Source organism: Alligator mississippiensis, chromosome 12 (assembly GCF_030867095.1).
Source record: "Alligator mississippiensis isolate rAllMis1 chromosome 12, rAllMis1, whole genome shotgun sequence".
In the NCBI taxonomy this organism is placed as follows: Eukaryota; Metazoa; Chordata; order Crocodylia; family Alligatoridae; genus Alligator; species Alligator mississippiensis.
In genome coordinates this window covers 62,836,273-62,860,077 of record NC_081835.1, presented here as the reverse complement: position 1 = coordinate 62,860,077, position 23,805 = coordinate 62,836,273, and the positions used below count along the sequence as shown (strand labels likewise).

The 23,805-nt window shown below is 44.9% G+C and overlaps 2 protein-coding genes across 5 annotated transcripts; one reads left to right on the top strand and one right to left on the bottom strand.

The window, feature by feature from the left end:
* Positions 1-45: 45 nt before the first annotated feature.
* On the top strand, positions 46-9,327 carry PIERCE1 (piercer of microtubule wall 1). 2 transcript variants are annotated; one of them, XM_019475744.2, is made up of 3 exons: positions 46-943; positions 1,489-1,567; positions 8,936-9,327. In XM_019475744.2, the coding sequence occupies exons 1-3, from the start codon at positions 798-800 to the stop codon at positions 8,963-8,965; spliced, it is 255 nt and encodes an 84-aa protein (XP_019331289.1). In that variant the 5' UTR covers positions 46-797; the 3' UTR covers positions 8,966-9,327. The 2 variants fall into 2 exon arrangements, with proteins under 2 accessions (XP_019331289.1, XP_006257956.1); XM_006257894.4 differs by lacking the exon at positions 8,936-9,327 and adding an exon at positions 2,785-3,149.
* PPP1R26 (protein phosphatase 1 regulatory subunit 26) lies at positions 4,685-22,679 on the bottom strand. Of its 3 annotated transcripts, none has more exons than XM_019475740.2 (4): positions 22,512-22,658; positions 13,053-16,938; positions 7,953-8,070; positions 4,685-5,520 (listed from the first exon to the last, which is right to left on the bottom strand). In XM_019475740.2, exons 2-4 carry the CDS (start codon positions 16,871-16,873, stop codon positions 5,500-5,502), a joined length of 3,960 nt encoding a protein of 1,319 aa, XP_019331285.1. In that variant the 5' UTR covers positions 16,874-16,938; positions 22,512-22,658; the 3' UTR covers positions 4,685-5,499. The 3 variants fall into 3 exon arrangements, with proteins under 3 accessions (XP_019331285.1, XP_019331287.1, XP_059571654.1); XM_019475742.2 differs by lacking the exon at positions 22,512-22,658 and adding an exon at positions 22,323-22,342; XM_059715671.1 differs by lacking the exon at positions 13,053-16,938 and having other exon boundaries at positions 22,512-22,679.
* Positions 22,680-23,805: the final 1,126 nt, after the last annotated feature.

The window sequence follows — 23,805 nt, the reverse complement described above, 5'->3', positions numbered from 1 at the left end:
CCGCTGCAGAGGAACCATTGCAGCCGCCCGGCCGCGGGGGAAGGCAGCGGGCTGCCACGTGCACGGCGCTGCACACCCCGCAGCCCTTGCATGCAACAGCCAGGCCCTCCAAGGGAGCAGGGGGAGAAAAACCAGAGTGCTTGCAGGGTGCAGTGGCACTGCCCCGCTTCCCAGGGGTGCAAACGCCTGCATCCTCCCTGATGCCAGTGGTACCCGCCTCAAGCATCCTGGGTCCCAAAATAAGTGCTTTGGGATGCGGTGGAGGAAACGTTACGTTGAGAGTACATGCGGCAGGTGAAGCGTCTCAAAGCGGAGAAGGGAGAGAGGAAGAGGAGAGGAATCGCCGCGGCCTGCTCGTCCCGGGATTTGTGGCTCGAGGATCGGACCCTTCGAGGCCTGTCCGTGAGCATCCTCGAGTCGAGGGGATGCTGACGATGAACGAAGGACCCCGCCGCCTTCTTCCAGACGTTCAGATAAAAAGGAAACGTGGGAATGAAGCAGCACTGGTGCAAGGGGTGGGGGAAGAACCAACTGGGCAGTCGACAGCCGATCCACGGCAGGCGCTTGTAACAGCGATTTCCTACAACTACTGGACCTAGCCGGCATCCTGCTCAAACCCTAACGCTGGTTTTGTGGAGGGGAAGAGCAGTGTTCCTTTAAGAAGTGTTGCCACTTTTGTTGCCAAGGGACAGCCCGTCTCCCAGCAACAGGTGACACAAGGACCGGGAGCTGCTGTAGTACCCGGCGCTTCCCCGCTTCTTTGTCCAGCCGGATCCGCGTTTAGGCCTCAGCACAACATGTCCCAGGGGCGTCTGCTGGAAGCAGAGCCCGCCTGTAAGAAGGAGACGGAGCAGGGCCCGTCGCAGAGAACCAGCGATTATTACCGAGTGGATGACAGTTTGCCAGCCAGGTTCAACCACCCAGGATGGTTTCGGGGCTACAGGTGAGGCAGCTGTTGCAACACGGGCATCGAGCAGAGACGGTGCCAGGATGGAGAGGGGTTGGGGGCGTGCCCAGAGATCATCTGCAGACCTCAGCAAACCAGACCCGTTTTAAGTCCAGCTTGTGCTGCGGGGCTCTTGCGATCGCAACCCTTTCCGAGAGCCGGTTCAGCCTTCGAGACAAGAGGCCCCAAGTGTGCCTTTGCTCCATCTTCAAGCCCCAGCTCTGCAGAGTCCAGAACGGTCCTTTTCCTTACAAATATTTCCAGATTCGGGTATGGTTTCTGCCCCGATGGCACCCATCTCCTCCCTGAGCTCCTGTCAATTTAACACAAGACACGTTCCCGATGGTGACGGGCCTGACTGCTCTGCAGGCTTTCCAACCATATACACATCCCTAATCTCATCCAAAACCACCTTTTCCCCCTTGCTTGACTGTCTCGACGTCCATCTTTTGCTGTAAGGGCTCTCTGTGCTGTTTAACCCTGTGCAGAATGCAGTTTGCATGAAAAAACCGGACGGAGTAAACTTATATTTTGTTCTTTAGGACAAAAGAGCCCAATCCACTGTACAGAACCACCAACCAGACGTATGGAAGCAGAGCACCTACCGTACATGAAATGCCAGTAAGTGTGTGCAGAAAGCTAACATGAACACCGCCCTCCTAACAGGAACCTCTATCCCAAGCAGCATCTTAAAATGCCTGTATTCTTCTCCAGTCATGGGGTGTTTACCAAATCTCCTGTGCCTACATATCTCCTGCAAGTGGCATAAGCAATTAGGGTAAGGAGGAAGGCATGTCTATGTGGGTGTCTATTCAGACAGCTAGAAAATAAGGCTGGAAAAGTCACAAAAGGAAACAGAACAGAGGGAAACCTAATAGCCGCAATTTATCACTGTGTCTTGTGTTAAATTGGCATAATGTCCAAGAGCAGCTCAATCTTAGGTCTGCTCTGTAAACCCCAGTAGACTGTTTTCAATTGCATTTCAGATTTGCGTCCTGCCATCACCCCAGCCACTTACAAAGGAAGGGAAGCAATAATGACTCATGCCAAACTTTGCAGATGGTGGAGTTTTTGGTATAGGAGCATAAGCATTGAAAATCGCTTAAGTCACTTGGGGGCTCTGGCAAAACTGCACCCAGAAACCTCAGTATCTCCAAGCAACAGGCTTTGTAGTGCAGGAGGATTAGAAAGAAAAGATAAGTTATTCACTCAAAAGCAAGTGGACACAGTGATCGAGTACTTCTGAAGCACACTGGGGTAGAAGTACTACTTTTCATAGGACACCATATCCTTGCCCTTAAGCGTGTTACTCCAAATGGAGAGAGATACTTGCAGGCAACAGAGAATAAAAAGCCTCTTTCTACTCTTAAACATCTTTAATCAATACCAGTTCAGTCACACGCACATTATTATGCATGGATAGCAATGCCAGTTCAGGGATGAAAGTTTCCAGGCCTTTGCTGTGGGCTTCTGTAGGGCGTTGGTTCCTGAGCCGTAAAAACCAAGAGTCCTAGCTACTATAGAGCACCATTCGCATGTGCATCTAACACAGGCGTGGCAACCAGCACACGTGGCACAAGTAGCCTCTGTGTGGCATCCAGATCAGGGAAGGAACAGACAACGTGGTGGCAGATAGGATGCAGAGCAGAAAGCAGAGCAGCAGATTGAGCAGGGAGCACAGGGCAGGGAGCTGAAAGAGCAGCAGATTGGACCCGGGAAAGGGATTTGGAGTGGCATTCGGGAAGGGTGTGGGGCTTAATTTGTGGCACGCATGCCAAAAAGGTTACCTCCCACCAATCTGACATCTCATTTTGCCTTCCCCCTCCCCTCCATCACAGACCTCCTTTTATGTCTGCTCACATGAATTTTCAAAAAAACTGGGACAGTGCGGCATGTACAGGAGTAATGGTCTCAACACTGCCATGGAGAAAAGTGATGTCACGGGGCCAGATAACTTCATCACCTTTTACGACAGACTCAACTTTCACCCCAGTTACAACAGCAGTGGGCCATCCTACTGTCAGTAGGTTTTCAGCCCGCATGACTGCAGTCTGAAACCTCTCCTTTAGTTCAGTGTCAACTGCCTGGTTAAAAACAAGCAAGCTGCTTAGCAATATACCACTGCTTTCACCTGCCATACAAAAGCTCATCAGTATGAATACAGGCTTCTTTTACGTGTCATTAAAGTCTCATTAAGCTGCAATGGGAATCTTTTATTACAATATCCAGCTTCAGGTGACCTTGTCGCCAGTGAGCGTAGACTCAATGATAGCACAGCAGAGTGGAAATGAATGGCTGTGAACATAGAATAAAACAGGTAAATGAGCTGATGTCAAACCTGCAGTGAGACTAGTAAGTGTAACATATTGCTTCTGAGCTGGTGCATGAATAAAAAATTATTTAAAAAATCTAGAAGAGTGGCCTTTTCCCCTTACAATGCCTTTGAATATAGATGAATGCAATATTAGTTAAGCAGATGGAGAGCGTGACCTCACAGCACAGCACCAATGGCTGGCAGGCATACTTTCCCTAGCCTTGCTGCCCTGTCGCATACTTCAGAAATGACCCTCGCGTGCTATTTATGGGAGGAATCAGAGCAGATCTCCAGCCTGTTGATACCGGGTCTCTAAGATGGCCGTCTGAGGGCCAGTTAGTGCCAGCTGTGATGGTGGCATCTGTGACAGGAACACCTGCCTAGAGCGAGAAACCGTTGTTTAAATAGAACCAAAACCAGAGCTGATCTGCTCTGAAAAAAGACAAATGCACTGCAAAGCTGAAAAACGATTCATGCCGTAGAAAAAGCAGCGCTAGATTAACAGCAGCGCTTCAGAGCAGTAACCTTGTTCTGACGTGAATTTGGGATTCTGTTGTGGGTTTTTTTTTTTGTGAGACTCTTCTTGATAATGGGGGTCTTCCTATTAGAGTTTGACAAAGCGACTACAAAATTAAGAGGCTTAAGGTGCAGCAGAGTTCATAAAGCCGACAAAAGGGGTTTCACAGGTTTTTGTAAATGTTGGGGGGATAAAATCCTCTCTTTAAAAAATTAAGAACCAGTTTCCATAGCTTCTGACTGGAATATACATAAATATGTTTCAATATGAAACCGGGGGAAAATGATTGTCTAGGTTACAGAATGAACTTTCTTGGGTAGAAGACTAGTACTGTAATTAATAAAGACTGAATGTAGCTAAATGATATTTAAATTGTGCAACTGGAAATAACTGACACTTCCAGTTAATTTATAGGCAGTATAAGTCACATATAATTATGTGTTGTTCAGTTAACATAGATCATAACAAAGCACATATCCGTATGGTTAATAGCTTTTTTCCTCACTCATAAAGGTTACATTTAAAACTCTTGGTTCATGTACTACATGGGACTAAAAGACCAGAGGAATGGCACTTTGTGCTTGACAACTTGTCTAAAAATCTCTCCCGACTACAGCTGGCCCAATAAAAGCGCTCTCTCACAAAAATCCTTGTCTCTTACTAAAGGATGAAGGATTTTTTTAAATCCTTGTCTCCATGTTGTTTAGAATACAACCAGAATACCATGAAATATGTATTATTATAATACATAACATGTACTATTATAATACATAATAATATGATACATAATATTAACCTTTTATATAATGCTGCTCACTGATTTATTAAAGAATACTTACTACTCCTTCCTAGGTCTTGAAACCATAATTTCTTAGATTACTCAAATAATGGCAATGAATCATAGTGAAACATTTTAAAGGCTTTATTGGAACGAGTAATAAAACCCATGCAACTGCATCACGTATACAAACAGCACTGAACTCAAATAAACAGCAAAATACATTTTGACCTAGAAAACAGAACTGAAGAATTCTGCCTGCTTGTGGATGAGCAACTAGTTTCAGGTAGGTGTCAAATGCACTGGAATAAGCCAGCAAAACTGAAGACCTATGCTGACATGCCAGATGCTAGCTGGAAAGAGAACTTAGCTTAGTGGGGAAGATGTATTCAGAAACTAGGACCAATCATATTTGTCATGGTTTCTTAAATATTTCCCCCTCAACTAGGATTGATTTGGTATTGTCTTATAAAAGTGAAACAATGAAATGTGACAAAGGAGTTTTTAAAAAGCACAAGCAAGGGAAGGTTTTTCTGTTAGGTATTAACAAAATCAGTAAGGAAAATCCTCACGTTCTAAACTGGGTAACTCTAATAAAGGGCATTAACGGAGAATAAACCAATGTCATGGTGCATGATCTAAAACCCATTGTAGTTAAAGATTTTCATTGACTTCAGTGAGTTTGGGATCAGGTCCATGGTATATACCATGACATTTGGTTATCTTGTTTACACAAATACTGAGCTATAGTCTACCTCCATTACTAGCCCGTCAATAGCATTTAACTAACAGGAAAGGGCAGAAACTGGTCCCAGTCATGGGTTTTCAATACCTAGCTATGGTGTGGCTTCCAAAGAGAAATCAGTACAATTATGAAAAGCAACCCTCTGCTGTTTCATTCCCTGCTTTTCTTCCAGGCTTTCAGGGTACCGCCTTCTCTTCACTCACCATTTCCACACCTTTTCCTGCAATGCAAATTAACACACAATGCAAAACAAATGAGACAGAGTTGTGGCTGTTTAACATACACTTACTGTCCTGTCCATAGAAAGGACTGTTTTTTTAAAATAAATGAATAATCTCCCTCCCAACACCTAGCATTTCCCTGCCAGGATATCAGTCATATTTTTTCCCATACTATTTTAAATCTCACCTAAAAACATCTTTTGTGCATAAATCTGTTCCTGATGTTTTATTTCTGAGCCTTACGGCCAGGTATAATCTTTCTGTCATAATTTAACCCCAGTACAAACTGTATTCTCAGATGTGCTAGTTTGTATTTAAGATGATATACAGAACAGTCACATTTAAATGAACTGGATTTGCCTACTGTTATTTGTTTATAAGGCATGACAGGATAAATAACACCACCCCATGGAAAATCTTACAGATGAAATAGCATAGCTAGTTACATAGCTAACAGCCAGGCCTCTTTTGGGTCAAAGTCCTTATTCTTCAGATTCAATGATCAGTGGATTTGAATATTATCATGTTAACTCATAAGATTACCATATATTGTGCAATGGGCCTTGAGTAATTGGCTTGAAAGCAGGCAAGATAAATATTCTATGCCTAGAGGCTAACAGCTAGTTTGCAAGCTACAGCTGGTGTGATGCTGCGCTCCAAAGCGTATGTTATTTTGTTATTTACCCAGCTTTCCAGCTGAGTTTGTGAGAAAACAAAGTGAGGCTTTTCCATCCCAGACATACAACACAGTTTTCCTCTGGGGCATTCAGAAAGCAAAAAATTGAGATTAAATAAGTAACACTGATCTAAAGCAAAAGGAAGAAAGCTGTCCTTTGCTAGAGAAAGGCAGGCCATCAGAATTGTGCTCTTTACATAGTTATGCTACATTTTACCACAGTACTGTTGCTGATTTGTGTCCTTCTATGGAAATGTGCATTTTTTCCCTTCTCTTTTCCCTATTAAGCCCCTGACCCTTTCTCCTGAATTTCTGCGCCTTCTTTGGAATCTGTTCATCTCATCTTATTTAGTTTCAGAAGCAGAACACGTTTCCCCTCTGGCAACTTTTTAAAGTCTCTACATAGTATTGAATTTGACTTAGATGAGAAGCACTCATCAGATCGGCTAGTCTAAATGTCACTGCATCCAAAATATCTTTAACCTTTCTGATCAAATCCCTATAAAAATGTAAACAGCAAAGCCAAGTTGGAGAAGATCAGAATACCTGAAATCAAGTGCAAAACACCCAACCTTTACCAACACAAGCAAATTCACCACCTCTACAAACACCTGTTCTGAACATTTTAAGCCAGCTCTTCATGGCCTCTTATCCCCCATAATAGCCATTAATAAGCACGCATTTCATTGCTGAGGTATTCAGGGCTGGCCCATCCTATACTGTGAAACCTGCCGCCACAGCACGCCCCGCAGCTAAGGGGCCCCCTGCGTTCGGCTACTTGTCATCCCCCTCCTCCCCCGCTTCTTCAGGGCAGGGCCCCCCAAAACATTTCTTTTGGAGGGCCCGAAAAAATTGTGGGCTGGCCCTAGAGGTATTATTAATGAGCTCATCCCTGCTGTATCAGAGCTTGAGATAGCTTTGTTATTTAACCTCTACTGTTTTCAGATGAGTGGAGTGCTAGAATAAGCTGCTCTATGACAGTGTTAGGACTTCAGTCCTTTGTTTAGTAGCACAGCAGGTTAGAAAATGCCAGTGCACTGAGACATACATATACTCCGCTCCTCACATGGACAAAGAGAGACAATTCAGTCTCTACTGCCACACCTCTTCCTTCCTCTCTTTACCAAGACTTGACATCATTTGAAGCAAAGGGTGTTAGTAGCAGGGACATTTGTGTGCTAGCCAGAGGAGACACACTTACAGATCACCAGATACAAATAACTTAAAATCACAGCTCAGTTGGGGCTGGATTTAAACTGGTGACCTCGAGGTGAAAGTCTCCATTATCCTATTACAAATCCTCCAAGTCATACAGTGTGTAAGATCTGTAATAGGATAATGGAGATGAGACGTGCGCATACTACAGCCAGCATGGGACTTGGGCATTTTGGATGTGTAGCTAAACAGTGCTATCTATTTCTGGGGCAGTGTGTGCCCCTAAGATGCCAGCCCTGTAGCTCAGTGGAGTTAAACATTGTGCATTAAATAGGTGAAAAGGGGAGTCTTTTCTACACCCTTGCTATTGGCCATTCAGGTCCCATGTTCCCTATAGGTTTTTCCTGGCAGACACAATCTACAGGGGACACTAATGATAAGTTGAGGTGAAGCTAACAATTCCTGAGAAGGTCCAAGGTTAGCGACAGATTCTCCAAATGTAGTGTTTAAACATTTCAAACAGTTAAATGCAGAGCAGGAAAAACATTTGACACTCGTAACTGCAGAAGAAAGAGCAAAAATGCATAGCTGAGAATCTACCTGGAATTTTCTTTTTCCTTTCTGTGTTTTTAAAGTCAGATTTTTACACAGATCTCTTGGAGATAAGATTATGTATGGCTGTATTGTCAATCCAGGATCGATGGAAGTTTTTAACAGGCTGAAAATTAAAAAAAAACACTGGTTAACAAAGAAAGTGGCACAAGATGTCTGTACTATAATCCCTTCTGGTTTAGGCACCATGTCCAAAGGCACAATCTTTAATTAACAAGGGGTAATTAATATGTTGAAAAATAGGGGTAAATCCTCCAGGTCCCCAGAGGGATGCTGAGAGCTGCCTTTTCTAATGCACATGAAAATAAAACGATTGCATTCACAGTGGATGAAGGTGCCTGCTTCCACTGCCCTTAGTGAACAGCTGTTGACACAACACCTAAGTTTCAAAGGGGAGGGTCGGTCTTCACAGCATGGACCCGCCACGCCTTGTCTCAGATTGCTCAAAACCCACAACAAAGCAAAGTCATGCACTAAATGAAAAGAATACCCCAGTGTGTTGTTAACAGGACATGGGATGATTTTAAATTAAAAGTCAGTGCCTACTTTACTTACCTGGTAAGATTGGATTTCACAGGTCAGCAGTTCCTCTGCCCACAAGAGGCCTGGACATGATGCCAGGGCAAGTTCATTCTTTATTATGCAGTCAGTGCACCTTCACCCATCAGCTAGAGATGCCACTAATAGAGTCAAGTGGGTTAGCTTAGCCTATTCAATTGGTGGCTACTACAATGGGTGCCAAAACACAGAAAACACACATTTGTACATCCTTTTGGTGCAATGCCTAACAAGGCTCTCCCTCGAGCGGCACGATTGGGCATATCACTTCTGCAATCTCAAAGCATGTTCAGGACACAAGTTTAGCCCCATAAATTCACAGACTCACTAACTCGGTTAATGTAATTTTTCTATTCTTTAACCACCCAGGCTTTAATCTGCTGAGTTTAATATTGATTTCTTATTGTTCCAAGGAGCTAGGCTTCTCTTTCCTGACTACATGAATGATTGATGAGATCTGTACCCGGAACGATGTTGTTGCAATTGTTGCAAGCACAGCGTGGGAAGAAGCCTGACACAGCATACTGCTGATAGCTGAGCTGCCAATAAATATCCAAGATGCGGGGCGTATACCATTTGTACAGATGGCCAGTCCACAATTCTGGTGGAACTAACATGGAAAAATCAGCTCCTAGAACTGGGTAGAACTTTCTGAGGTCTGTGCTGGTCCTGTAGGTGAGAAGTGGTGGTGTCACTAAATCCTACTCGTATGGCTAACGATTAGGCCCACAACCTGTTGAGCCATCAAGCCAAATATCCTCTAGCCCTGTAGCCCCATTTTCACATGAGGGAACGCAGACCTACAGTACAGTCACATTTTCAAATCTGTTCCCGTTTCTTATTTCCACTGGGTATCATGCACCTAACCACGGCTGAAAGGGACCTAGCGAAAATGACTGACCATTGCATGAACATGAGTTGTCAGCGTGGCCAGCAGAGCAAACAACAAGCTGGCATGCATCAACCGATGCATCTCGTGTAAAACAAAGGAAGTGATACTCCCACTGTACTCAGCACTGGTGAGACTGCAGCTGGACTACTGTGTCCAGTTCTGGGCGCCGCACTTCAATAAGGACGTGGAAAAACTTGACAGTGTCCAGAAAAGAGTTGCTCACATGATCAGGGACTTGCAAGGCAAGCCATGCGAGGAAAGGCTGAGGGACCTGGGCCTCTTCAGCCTAAAGAAGATAAGGTTGAGAGAGGACTGGATAGCGGCTTACCGCTATATCAGAGGAGTGCATCAGGAGCTCGGTGAACAACTGTTCACCAGGGCACCCCTGGGGAAGACCAGGACCAATGGATATAAACTCCTGGAAAGCTGCTTCAGACTTAATACCAGGAAAAACTCCTTTACAGTCAGGGTGTCCAGACTGTGGAATAAGTTCCCTCCAGAGGTGATGCAGTCACCTATCCTGGAGGTTTTCAAGAGGAGACTTGACAGTCACCTCCCTGGGGTCACTTGACCCCAGCTGTCTTCCTGCCTAGAGCGGGGGTGCTGGACCTGATGATCTGCGAGGTCCCTTCCAGCCCCTAACGATCTATGAATAATGGATGCTAGTCCCATTCCTGTTGCTGTACACAGAGCATTCTGGATTTGGAGAGGAACTGTATAGAGATAGGAAGAGAAAATAAGTAGCAGGAAAATTTAGGGCTTCTGACTCGGATACTCCCAGTTAAAATGGCAGGGATTTTGCCATTGTCTTCAGGGAAGCAGGAGTGAGTCTTTTCTGTGTGCATATGACATGCCACAAAACTGCAGGCGTCAGCTCTTTACAACTTTACAGTAAATTCAGAGGGGGGAAAATAACGAGCAGGGACAGAAAGATTTCAAGATGCTGACACAAACCACTTGAGCTCTCGATGGTTTCACGGTTCATGGTCAGAACCCAATTTATTAAATGTTATAAACTTATCGATTTTACACCATTTCTTATATACAAATCAAGTTGTCAATTTAAAAAAAAAAGTGCTGTTTAAAATTAGATTTGGGTTAAAGCACAAAGTACACAGAATTGTATCTTAGCTGAGAGTGAATCAGTACACCAAGACAAAGTATCGACCACACAAACACACGTCCATTGGGGCACAAGACACTTTTTAAAAACGTAATGTTGTCTTACTGAAATGTTTAACAAGGAAACATTCAGCATAGTTTATGCAGACCAGGTACATAGTGCTTCCATCATTTGTTATTAATTACAGCATCATCTTAGGAAAGCCATGTACTACAAAAATGTTGATATTAAAATATCAGCTCACAGCCTGATTTCAAACTAAAGACCCAGTCCTACAAATGGACTCAGGCAGGCAGGTATACTCTTGCTAAATTACAGGTTTTACTTACCTGCTGTAATTTTTTCATCTAAAAAAAAAAAAAAAAAATCAACGTTTTTTATAAAAATGTGGTCAAAAAGTAAGATGTCAGGCAACCACTATCAAAATTTTTAAAGTGTAACTGCACATTAGTAAAAAACACACAAAAAGGATGTCTAGGCATAAAGGCTGATGTTTCTCTTATCTCTAGAACACGGTTCCTAGCTCTACACTATTGTATGTCGTTACCTGCCGATTCTCTGCCGTATCAGAGCAGACAGGGGAATGCAATACTGGTTGTGTTTTTGACTGCTTTTATTCTGCTCTGGAAACTTGAGGCCAGCCAGAGAGAAGACTGCTGAAGTGAGTAAGACAGACTGATAATGGAGATGTATGCCAGTGGAGGTCTGGAAGAGGTGAGCTATTTAAAATGACCAATTATAAGAGAAATGCCAAACTGAGCTGCTGATACAAAACATAAAGACTGGTATGCCCCAGAGCTTTATTGCACATGCACAGTGGAAATTAAATAGCTCTGCTGAACTCTGCTTACGTGCATAGCCTGGAGACTGAAAACAGGTTATGCACTTTATCCAAATCAATATAAGCAATGCTCATTAAAAAGAGAAGCAGCCTGAACTAAGGTCTTCCCACCTCATTAAGGCTCCTGACTTCCCTTCTCAGAGAGTCATATGCCTCTAAGAGCAGCCTGGAAATGAACAGGACCCAGTCAGCTCACTGGTGTTACAAAAGCCTTGAAAATGATGTTCCTAGTCAGTTTTACTAATTACTCCATTAATGGGAGTAAACTGCATTAGGAAGTTGACAGCGGGGCCAAGGAGTTTCTGTGTGCTTAAATAGTTTATGCGCATAAGCAATATGCAGATTATCAGAATCTGTTGCAAGAGAAACAGTAGGCAAAAAACCAAGGAGTCACGCCTTAACATGAATTATGCACTTATCCAACACGCATCAGTTTTAATTCACATCTTGTGGGTATGCCAGTGCCAATCTGCGTGGAGACATTCCTATTCTGAATGAAATGGTTTTTAGACTCAGTAAAAGTGATTTAATGCTGGATAGATGGAAGGGAGAGAAAGCAGGACTTGGAACAAAAAGAGGCGTAGAAAATACCATAGAATCTCACTCAAACAAAGGTTGCCCAACCAGAGCTTTTGAGAAAATGATCGCTGCATCTTCCACTGGCAAGCCCGAGTTTACTCTATTGCACAACATTGCAGAGGACTATCACATTTTACACAGAATGCACCTTTTAGGAGCCACTTACCAAAAAGTCACTTAATGTAAAGTCAAAGGTCATTGTTTCATTTCAGGCATTGAAATGAGACTCAAGGAAAGCTGTAGAGTTATTTCAGCTGTGCATGCTACAGGTAGCATGCAGCTCTAGTGCAATCTACCAAAACCATTTTGTTATTGACTGTACTGAACTGCAACTGTGCTTTGTCATAGCTGCTAACCAGAGGCATTTGGAGCATTCAGACGATATGTTTCTAAGATTGTTGAGACCACTTAATATGAAGCAAGGCCTTCAAAGACCATCCACATCACAGTCCTGAACTTACCACTGGATCTACACAGAAAGACCTCTCCTCATATGTATGGAGCTGCATGGACTTCAATGGAGAGGTGTTAGCTTCGGTGGTCTGGTGAAACACTTCTCATGGCAAGAGTGGGACCCACAGAAAATGATTTGGGGTTGGTCCAAAATCATTCTAATTCCAAGAAACACCAAGTCAGCAACACCAAGAATGTAATATTGCTATCAAATGCTGTGGTTTCTCTTAGACTTTCTTAACAGCTGGCCAATATATTATGTACACAAATGGGTTTGCTTGTGATGTACTTATGCTCAGATGCTCCATATAATTTAAAGCATAATTAGCAATGGTATCATCATCATGTGTATGACAACAGTGTTAACTGCAACATCATGTCGTAATGAAAACCCTAAAAATCATTATAAAAAATATCTCCTTAAAGCACTTTAAATAATTTACCAAAACCTACAAAAATTACGTTCATCTTTCTGCAACAGACCTGTTAAATAGGAGGTTTTCTTCACATTCGTGTGTATATATGATATACATAGATCAGTATCTCCCATCTTTTTTCAGTTTAGTTTCAAACTTTATCAAGCTATTTACACTGATAATTATTTTCTAAAAAGGCTGAATGTTATTGTAAAAAGTTACTTACAAAGTTGATACCTCGGTTTTCACCAAGGAACGTGGGCATTCCTCTATTGCTACGTCACTAAATTCTGCATCACCTCTGTCTAATGCTTCCTCATCTTGGTTCTCTTTGCATTCACATTCCCCATTTTGCTGGACTAACATTTTCCCTTCTGAACTTGAATCAGATACATTAATTTCTTCCTGACTGTTGCTGCATGGCGGCCTCTCTCTTTCCTCTTCCTTAATGTGCATGGTTTGGCTCTCACTGCTACATATATCTGTGCTAACACTGTCATCTTTTACTGCTGCCGTGCTGGGCCCTTGCAATGGGGGAGGACCTGGATCTAGCTCTGACATGAGACTCATCTGCTCATCTCTCAAAGTCTTATCCTTCCTATCATCATCCGCTTCAGCTCTAACTTGCAAAGGAGCAGCCTCTGGTTTTTCACATATTTCTGCTACAGGGAGATTGATCTCCTCAACTGTGAGCTTTTGAGGAAAAGTTGTGTCTTTTGGCCCTGTCTTCTCCTCTCTGTCACAGTTTCCCTTCTGCAACACAGCTTCACTGTCCTGCCTAAGTTCACAACCACTGGGGGGAGCTACCTCCATTTTTGAAGGGCTGCTCAGAGGAAGTGAACTTTCTGCATTTTGCCTTTTTTTCAAAAGCTCGGATCTCTTCCTCTCACGGGCATATTTCAGACTAGCTATAAATTTGCTGGAAATTTTTAGCTGAAAGGTGCTTTTTCTTTTGGAATTAGGCTTTGCATTCAAGCGGTTATGTAATTTACTGGGGTCACCTCTGCTGTTTTTCGCTGGAAAGCTTTTCTGCACGGACTTTGAGCTAGAGAGGTCCTTTTTACCTGCTGCATTTTGTTTTGCAGATGAACCACCCCTGACATCACCTTGAGTCCCTGCCCTTCCTTGCTTAGCTTTCAACTCAACAGTAGTATGGAAGCGCATGTTTTCTGCAAAGGACACACTTTTCCCACCATCATGAATTATTGCACTTTTTCCTTCTGCTCCCCGAGAGCTTCTCAAGCCACCACTCTGCTGAACTGCCTTCTTAGTTTTTTTGCCCTGAGCTGATATCAGGCCAGTCTCAGTTTCAAGTAGTCGGAAACTTGCTTTTCCTTTGTTAGTGCTTGGCTTAGCCACTCTCAGCGGGTCAGTGGTCCCCTTATCCTTCTGCGTTCCCATATTGCTTACAGGGTCTTTGGCCTTTTCTGCCAAAAATTTCCTAATTTCTTGTTCGATGCTGTCGTCACTGTCCACCGAGCTGCTGTCGTCTGCCACTGACGGAGCGCTCAAAGGGCATCTTGTAGTTTTAGCGGCCTGTAGATTATTCTGGTTAGAAACTGGTTTAGGTTTACCTTCTCTCTCAACTTGTAGTTCACACTGTAGGCTCTTTATGCTTTCTGCTCTTCCCTTTGGAAGTTTGCCATTTATACTGCTTTGGAGGTTTCTCACTGCATTCTCCTTAGTCTCTCTCCTAGATTTTGAGAGGCTGCTTTTCAGCAGTGGGGGACTTTTAGACTCCCACTCACTTGGTTGAATGCTGCCAAGTTCATCCAACACCTGTATTTCCATGTCACTAAATCGGACTTTCTTCTTGCACTGAATTTTTTGATCTTTGGATTTTTTCTTTAGTTTCCTCTTGGACTTCAAGAGGTCCTTGATAGCACTATCAAGATCTTCATCACTGTCCAGGGAACTGCTCTTGTCAGACGAATCGTCTCTCTCTTGACTTTGGATGGCACTTTTTAATAGTTCTTTTGCATTCTGGTGAACTTGCACCAAAGTGGTTGCTGAGTCTAAAGCCACATGCTCATCATCGTGCCCAGTTAACTCCCAAGAGATGAGCTGCCCTTTAATCTCTTTGTTACCACACCTTCCAACTTCACAGGCTTCTCTGTGACTGCTTAGTCCACACTCATTTTGAAACACTGGCATCTGTGAGTTATTATTATTACCTAGTTGGGAACACCCAGTTTCCACCTCTTTTGTTTTTTTTGGTGCAGCCTGTTTTGCTACCTTGCTTTCTCCTCGAAGCCTCCTTTTCCGACTCAGTGATAGCTTAAATGTTTTAGGGAGGGAAGGCTCAAAGCCAGCAGTGAGGTTATGATGCTCGGAAGAGGAAGGCAGGCAGATAGCATGGGAGAGATTACTGGGCTTGGGTACAAGACTTTCTGACTGTCCCTTGACAGCCAAGAAAGCCCTGATTTCTTGCTCTATGCTATCATCACTGTCTATGGGGCTGCTGTCACTCTCAGAGTGGGCAGGAGGTGCACACTGGGGAGAGAAGAAAGGGTTTGCTGCAAGGGGTCTGTTGTCACTTCCCACCGGAGGTGGTAGGATTGTTTTGGAAATGTCAAGAATGGCTTCTGCGCACATCAGTTCTGCAGATGTGTCTGCTCTACAAGAGGCCTGTAATGTGAGCTCACAGTCAGCAATTTTGTTTACTGGAGAGGCACAGCCTCTGGCTTTTTTCACCGGCTTAAAGATCTGGTTCAAGTCACTGCCAGTGCTTTTCAATTCCACTGATTTTGTACCCATCTCTTTCCTCTTGTTGCTTAAAGTTTTCTTATGGACATCTGGTGAGATGCGTTTGGCCGAGCTAATTGTAAGCCTTGCAGAAATGTCTGCTGCCCGCTTTGTATCAAACTGCTCTCCTCCCAAAGGGACATGGTCGGTTGCTCGGCTTCCCTGTTTCCTAATTTTCTCCAGCTGATAGAGCTGAATGGCTTCTTCAATCCCGTCATCGCTACTCGAGTCAGATATGTGTGCACTTTCAATTATTTGTTCTCCCCTCCAGAAATTCCTCTTGGCCTCGCTTCCTTTATTTTGCTCCATGCTCCAGGGCTCGCTAACTGCAGTCATTTTAAGATGTGCTTGATTCACTTGGCTGAAATCAATAGGCTCCTCGCTGGTTCTAGACTTCAAACATTTAGATTGCGAGCTAGCCTTCCGTAGTTTGGGATGGTGCCTTAAGAGGAGTGCTTTACAGCCTTGCTTTATGTTCGGGCAGCTTGCTTTGTTGGTTGTTTCTTTGTTATATTTTAACACAGATTTCACATGGGTCTCTCTCCATTCTAGTTTTCTATCTTCCATAATGACACACTTATTAGTTTCTTGCTGTTTCTTCTCATTCAGGAACTGCACAATTTCAGCCTGTATGCTCTGCTCGAAAGAGTCATCGCTACTGATGCTCAGAGGGGAAGCAGACCGTGCCTTTTTGCTAATTTCCATGTGGTCAGAAACCAACTCTTCAGCTACCATTTCAGCCTCAAATTTCACGGGGAGATTATTAGCTATCTTGCTCTGCGAGAGTTCCTTTCTGACCCTTTTGTATCCATCTGTACTTTCCAAACACTGTACATTCCTCGGCAACAGCTGGTTACCCTTGCTTTTCGTTTTTAAGTACTCTTGAATGGCTTCCTCTATGTCGCGGTCAACAGAATCATCGCTGTCTGAATCTAACACCAGGGCTCCAAACTCAGAACTCTCTTCCATTTCTGTGCCATCAGAATCATCAGGACAACCCCGTTTGGAATATTTAATGTGCTCTTGTAGCAAGCAGGTGTTAGACATAAGTCTCTTTGTACTTCCCTTTTCTCCCTTTTGCTTTTTCTGCATAATACAATCATACTCATTGTTCATGCCCAGGGAAGACTCCTGACTTTGCAGATTGTTTATGATCATCTGAACTTTTGTGTTTACAGAGGATCTAGTGACATCCTCTTCCGATTCAGAGAAGCAAACGGGGAATCCACAACTCCTCGACTGTGCAAAGGGCTCCCAATTGGTCTGCAGAGCTACCAGAGGAGAGGCATTCACAAGGAACATTCTAGCAGACAACACAGAAATCTACCACAGAGCGGCTTTTTCCTCAAATTGGTCTCCCTTCCATCCTAAGAGAAAAGGAAAAATACTTTTACAATGCATCCACAATACATGAAGACACATAATGCCTTCCACATGATACCTGGTGACTCCACTCACCTGCAAGTAACTCAGAGCCTTATGTCAACTGTTCCCACAAGTTACTTTTCCATATAATTTAAATGATAAAACTATGGCTCGTATCATAAAGGAAGCCTGGATGATATGATGGTCTATCCCAGAGGTGGGCAAAATGCAGCCCGGGGGCTGGATGCAGCCCGCTAGGCCATTCTCTCCAGCCCATGGAGCCCCTAAAAATTAAGAAAATTAATATTAATCTGCCCTGGGCTGCCTATCACGTGGCCCTCGATGGCTTGCCGAAACTCAGTAAGTGGCCCTCTGCCCAAAATAATTGCCCGCCTCTGGTCTATCCACCTGTGGCCACAGAGGACCCCACGGCTTGTTGGGTCTTGCTAGACTTCTATATAGGTAATTTCATCCTCCCTACCTAAGAGTCTTAATCTGAATATAGGGTCTTTTGACTAGACTCCTACATCACTGTGTTGGATAAAAATTGCCAAAGTGCCCTGCAGCTGTCTTTCTATTGCTTGTGCATTGTTTTTTTGGGGCAAAAGAAACCAAAAATGTTGAAACAGACCTTTTGTACTGAAACAACCTTATGAAAAAAATGAAAACCATTCTGCTAACGACTGTATGCATCCTCTTCAACATTGTGGCTTTGCTTAAATAACTTCCTCCATCCATCGCTCCACTTTACCACCTGCACGATGCAGCAGCAAAGTCCTTTCAGGCTGTTTCCACCGACTGCTGCATTTGTAACACTGCAGTCATTCTGACTTCAACGCAGAAGGCAGGCCCTTCTACAAACAGAAATCTCAAGGGCTTGCAGAGTGCTAAGAAGATTATGAACAATTATTTACATTATACTGGAAACCCCAAACGGTTTGAGGCCTGTTGCATTACACACTGAACAGCCAAACACCGAAAGACTTAGTGCACCCAATAAAGGTTATAATCCTCCACGGGTCTTCATGATGGCACAAGGGTCCATCTGCAACAGGCATTTGCAGGAGTAAAATCTAATTTGGCTAGCGTTAGGCATACTACAACAAACGCCACTGCTCTGATGTCTGAACCTATTTGTCAATTCCACCACACCTTCTCCACAAATACAATAGGCTGACAGCACAGCCTGGCTTCATATTGTGAAGAGGCTACAAAAACAAGCTTTTATCTCTGAACAAATCTGCCCTAACTCTTCTCAAGCATTCTCTAGCTTAAGCAGCCAGAAAGACATTTTTGTGACAATGTAATCTGCATTCACAAGTTTTCATTAAGAATGATTACGATTCCTGAGTGTTTAAATGAATAAAAAAAACACTCACTCATGGTACAGGTGAGGACTGAACAGAAAATGGGGAGAAAAACTGCTATCTTATATCCATGAGGTACATGAAGCTAGAAGCATGAAGAGCTCCGTAAATGTGCTAAATAGTATTTTTTGTCAAACTTGTTCTGCAACAAGGCAACGATCAACTTGAACATCATTGTGACAGCAAGCTGGAACATGGTTCCCATCTCACAGATTTACCCGTGACCTATCTCACCTGATTTTCACACACAGCAACCCAACCCTGCAAGGCCAAAAGAAACAAATATTTCTGCTGCTTCATTTGCTCGATTCTTGTCACAAAATGTCCTTTGTATAAAATGTTTTCTCCCAAGCCTGCAGCCATGGATAGTGATTTCTGATTCCCTCCTCAGATAATGGCTCTTCTTATAGAATTTAACATTTAAGCATAGTGATCAAGGACATTCTTCCTTACAGGACAGTGCCTGGAGCAATCTAACACACGTCACTGTAAGTTTCAAGCAAAGGAAGAAAAAATTAATATTTAACCCTACCACACGCATGCTAGTAACCTACCAAATAGCAAACCATTACGAAACATGGGTGAACTAGAGAAATAGTCCTCTCTTAGTGACAGGTTAGGACACTGCTTTGGCCTGGAACAAAATAACGTGGATTTATCAAGTCCCATTTCTGTACAACTGCATACAGTATATTCCCTGGATTTATCATGTCCGTTTCCTGTACACTAGTTATGCTATATTCCTTGGATTTATGTCCCGCATCTGTATGATATTTTCCTATATATTCTCTGGATTTATCATGTCCCACATCTGCATGCTATTTACGATATATTCCACGGTTTATTGTACCTTGTGCCTGCACACAAGCTTATGATATTTGCTGGATTTATCATGTCCAGTAGGTCTGTACACTAGCTTACGACATAGTTCTTGGCTTACAATATATTCCCTGGATTTATCATGCCCCACATCTGTCCAGGGGTTTGGGTTGCACATCTGTCCACAAATTTATGATATATTATGTGGATTTATAGTGTCCCGTGTCTGTATACAAACTTATGATATATTCCTTGGATCTGTCGTGCTCCAGATCTGTATGCTAGCTCATGATATATTTGCTGGATTTGTCCCATGCCTATATGCTAGCTCATGATATATTTCCTGAATTTATCCATGCCCTGGGTGCGTATGCAAATTTATGATACATTCTATGTTTTTATCTGAGGATTTACCATGCCCTGTGTCTGTACACAAGCTTATGATGCAGTCCCCGGATCTACTGTGCCCATGTCTGTACACCAGCTCGCGATATAGTTACTTGATTTATGTCCAGCGTGTATGTGCTAGCTCATGATATATTCTCTGGTTTTATCATGCTCCGTGTGTGTATGCAAATTTATTATATATTCTGTGGCTCTATCGTGCCCTTTGAGTGTGCAAGCTCATGATACATTCCCTGGATCTATTGCGCCCTGTATCTGTACACTACCTCACAATATATTTGCTCAATTTGTCCTGCAGCTCTACGCTAGCTCATGATATATTCCCTGGATTTCTCATGCCCTGCACCTGTACACTAACCTCACGATATAATCCCTGAATTGACCATGCCCTGTGCCTGCGTGCTAACTTCCCATACCTGCCCCAGGTTTCTCATGCCCTGTATCTGTACACTACCTCACAATATATTTGCTGGATTTGTCCCACATCTGTATGCTAGTTTAGGATATACTCCCTGGATTTACCATACACACATGGGGTATGATCCCTGTATCTGTACACTACCTCATGATATATTTGCTGGATTTGTCCCGCAACACACTTACAATATATCCTGTGGATTGATCATGCCCCATGTCTGTGTGCAAGCTTATGATACAGTCATGGGGCATGGTAGATCCGGGGAATGTATGCTACCTCACCATACATTTGCCAGATTTGTCCCGCATCTGTATACTACCTCACAATATAATTGCTGGATTTGTCCCACATCTGTATGCTACCTCAGGATATACTTCTTATCATGTCCTGTGTGTGTATGCATCCTTATGTTATATTCTGCGGATTTATCGTGCCCCGTGTCAGCACACAAGCTTATGATACATTCCCTGGGTCTAGTGTGTCCCGTGTCCGTATGATACTTCCCCATACATTTGCTGGATTCATCGCATGTCTGTATACTACCTCACGATATACGGGCTGGATCTGTCCTATGTCTGTACTCTAGCTCATGATACGTTTGCTGGTTGTGTCCCGCATCTGTACGCTACCTCTTGATACGTTTGCTGGATTTGTTCTGCATCTATAGGCTATCTCACGATACATTTGCTCTACTGTACACTACCTCTCAATATAATTTTTGGATGTGTGCTGTGCGTGGACGCTACCTCATGATACATTTACCGGATTTGTCCCACGTCTGTACAATACCTCATGATATGTTTGCTGGATTTATTCTGCATCTGTATGCTACCTCATGATACATTTGCCAGATTTGCCCCGCGTCTGTTTGCTACCTCACAATATAATTGCTGGATTTGTCCTGCATCTGTATGCTACCTCATGATTACATTTGCTGGATCTGTCCCGTGTCGGTGCGCTACCTAAAATTTTTGCTGGATTTGTCCCACGTCTGTATACTACCTCATGATATTTTTGCTGGACTTGTTCTGCCTCTATATGCTACCTCACGATACATTTGCTAGATTTGCTCCGCATCCATACGCTACAAGAAAACTGCCGGATTTGTTTTGTGTCCGTACGCTACCTCACGAACACAGTTGCCGGATTTGCCCTGTGTCCGTACGCTACGTCATGATACACTTGCCGGATTTGTCCCATGTCTGTATCCTACCTTGTATTTGTGCTGGATTTGTTCTGCATCTATATGCAATTTCACGATACAGTTGCCGGATTTGTCCCACGTCCATACGCTACTTCATTATATTTTTGCTGGATTTATTCTGCATCTCTGCGCTACCTCATGATCCATTTGTGTGTCCGTACACTATCTCACAATATAACTGCTGGATTTTTTCCATGTCTGTACACTACGTCATGATACATTTGCTGGATTTGCGTCCGTAGAATACCTCATAAAATTTTTGCTGGATTTGTCCTACATCTGTACACTACCTCATGATTACATTTGCCGGTTTTGTCCCACGTCTGTACGCTACTTCATGATATTTTTGCTGGAATTGTTCTGCCTCTATACGCTACCTCACGAATACATTTGCCAGATTTGCTCCGCGTCCATACGCTACCTCACAAGATAACTGCCGGATTTGTTCTGTGTCCGTACGCTACCTCACGAATACAACTGCTGGATTTGCCGTGTGTCTGTACATTACCTCACGATACATTTGCTGGATTTGTCCCATGTCCGTACATTGCCTCATGATACATTTGCTGGATTTGCCCCGCGTCCATACATTACCTCACAATACATTTGATGGATTTGTCCCGTGTCCGTACATTACCTCATCTTTGTGCTGGATTTGTCCCGCATCTGTACACAATTTCACGATACATTTGCCGGATTTGTCCCACGTCCGTACGCTACCTCACAATATTTTTGCTGGATTCATTCTGCATCTGTCTGCTACCTCACGATACATTTGCCAGATCTGCCCCGCGTCCGTACGTTACCTCATGATTACATTTGCTGGATCTGTCCCGTGTCCATACACTACCTCATATTGCTGCCAGACTTGTCCCATGTCTATATGTTACCTCATGATATGTTTGCCTCACCTGCCCCTCGTCCGTACGTCACCTCACAACATAACTGCCGGATTCGTGCCGTGTCCGCACGCTACCTCACAACAGATCTGCCGGATTCGTGCCGTGTCCGCACGCTACCTCACGATACGCTTGCTGGACCCGTCCCGCGTCAGTACAATACCTCACGATCTTTTTCTTGGACTCATTCTGCGTTTCTACGCTACCTGGCAATACATTTGCCCCTCGTCGGGACGGCACCTCATGAATACATTCGCCGGATTTAATTATTTACCTCACAACACGGCCCTGCGCTGGTCCCGCCGACCCCCACGCGACACTGCCGGGCCCGCGCCCCTCCCCCCGCGCTCGGCGCCGCCGACCAGGCCGGGAGAGTCCGTTTGTAGTGGGGAGGGGGCCGCCCCGTGCCTCAGTTTCCCCCACCCCCGCCAGGCCGCGCTAGGCCGCGCCGCCCCGCGCTCACCTGCGGGCCCGGCCCGGCTGCGGGCGCTGCTGGCGGCGGCGCTTCGTCCGGCCCCGGGGAGCGGGGGCATGCGCCGCAGGGTCCGCCGGGCAGCGGGAGGAGCGGGGAGGAGGGCGCGGCCCCGGCATCCTCCCTGCGCGCCCCGCCGCCATCGCCGCCCCGCCCAACGGCGCGCCGCCCGCTTCTGCCCCCGCCACTGTGTCCGTGCACCACCCCGTGTTCATACACTGCCCCACATCCATACACCACCCGACACCCCAAATCCATACACCCGTGTTCGTACGCTCCCTCGTGTCCGTATACTGCCCGAGACCCCACGTCCGTACGCTACCCCGTGTTCATACACTACCCCACATCCATACACTACCCGACACCCCAAATCCATACACCACCCTGTGTTCATACGCTCCCTCGTGTCCGTATACTGCCCGAGACCCCACGTCCGTACGCTACCCCGTGTTCATACACTACCCCACATCCATACACTACCCGACACCCCAAATCCATACACCACCCTGTGTTCATACGCTCCCTCGTGTCCGTATACTGCCCGAGACCCCACGTCCGTACGCTACCCCGTGTTCATACGCTCCCTCGTGTCCGTATACTGCCCGAGACCCCACGTCCGTACACTACCCCGTGTTCATACGCTAGCTCGTGTCCGTATACTGCCCGAGACCCCACATCCGTACGCTACCCTGTGTTCATAGGCTCCCTCGTGTCCGTATACTGCCCGAGACCCCACATCCGTACGCTACCCCGTGTTCATATGCTCCCTCGTGTCCGTATACTGCCCGAGACCCCACATCCGTACGCTACCCCATGTTCATATGCTCCCTCGTGTCCGTATACTGCCTGAAACCCCACATCTGTACACTACCCCGTGTTCATACGCTCCCTCGTGTCCGTGTTCATACGCTCCCTCGTGTCCGTATACTGCCCTAGACCCCACGTCCATACGCTACCCCGTGTTCATACACTACCCCACATCCATACACTACCTGACACCCCAAATCCATACACCACCCTGTGTTCATACGCTCCCTCGTGTCCGTATACTACCCGAGACCCCACGTCCGTACGCTACCCCGTGTTCATACGCTCCCTCTTGTCCGTATACTACCCGAGACCCCACGTCCGTACGCTACCCCGTGTTCATACGCTCCCTCGTGTCCGTATACTACCCGAGACCCCACGTCCGTACGCTACCCCGTGTTCATACGCTCCCTCATGTCCGTATACTACCCGAGACCCCACATCCGTACGCTACCCCGTGTTCATACGCTCCCTCGTG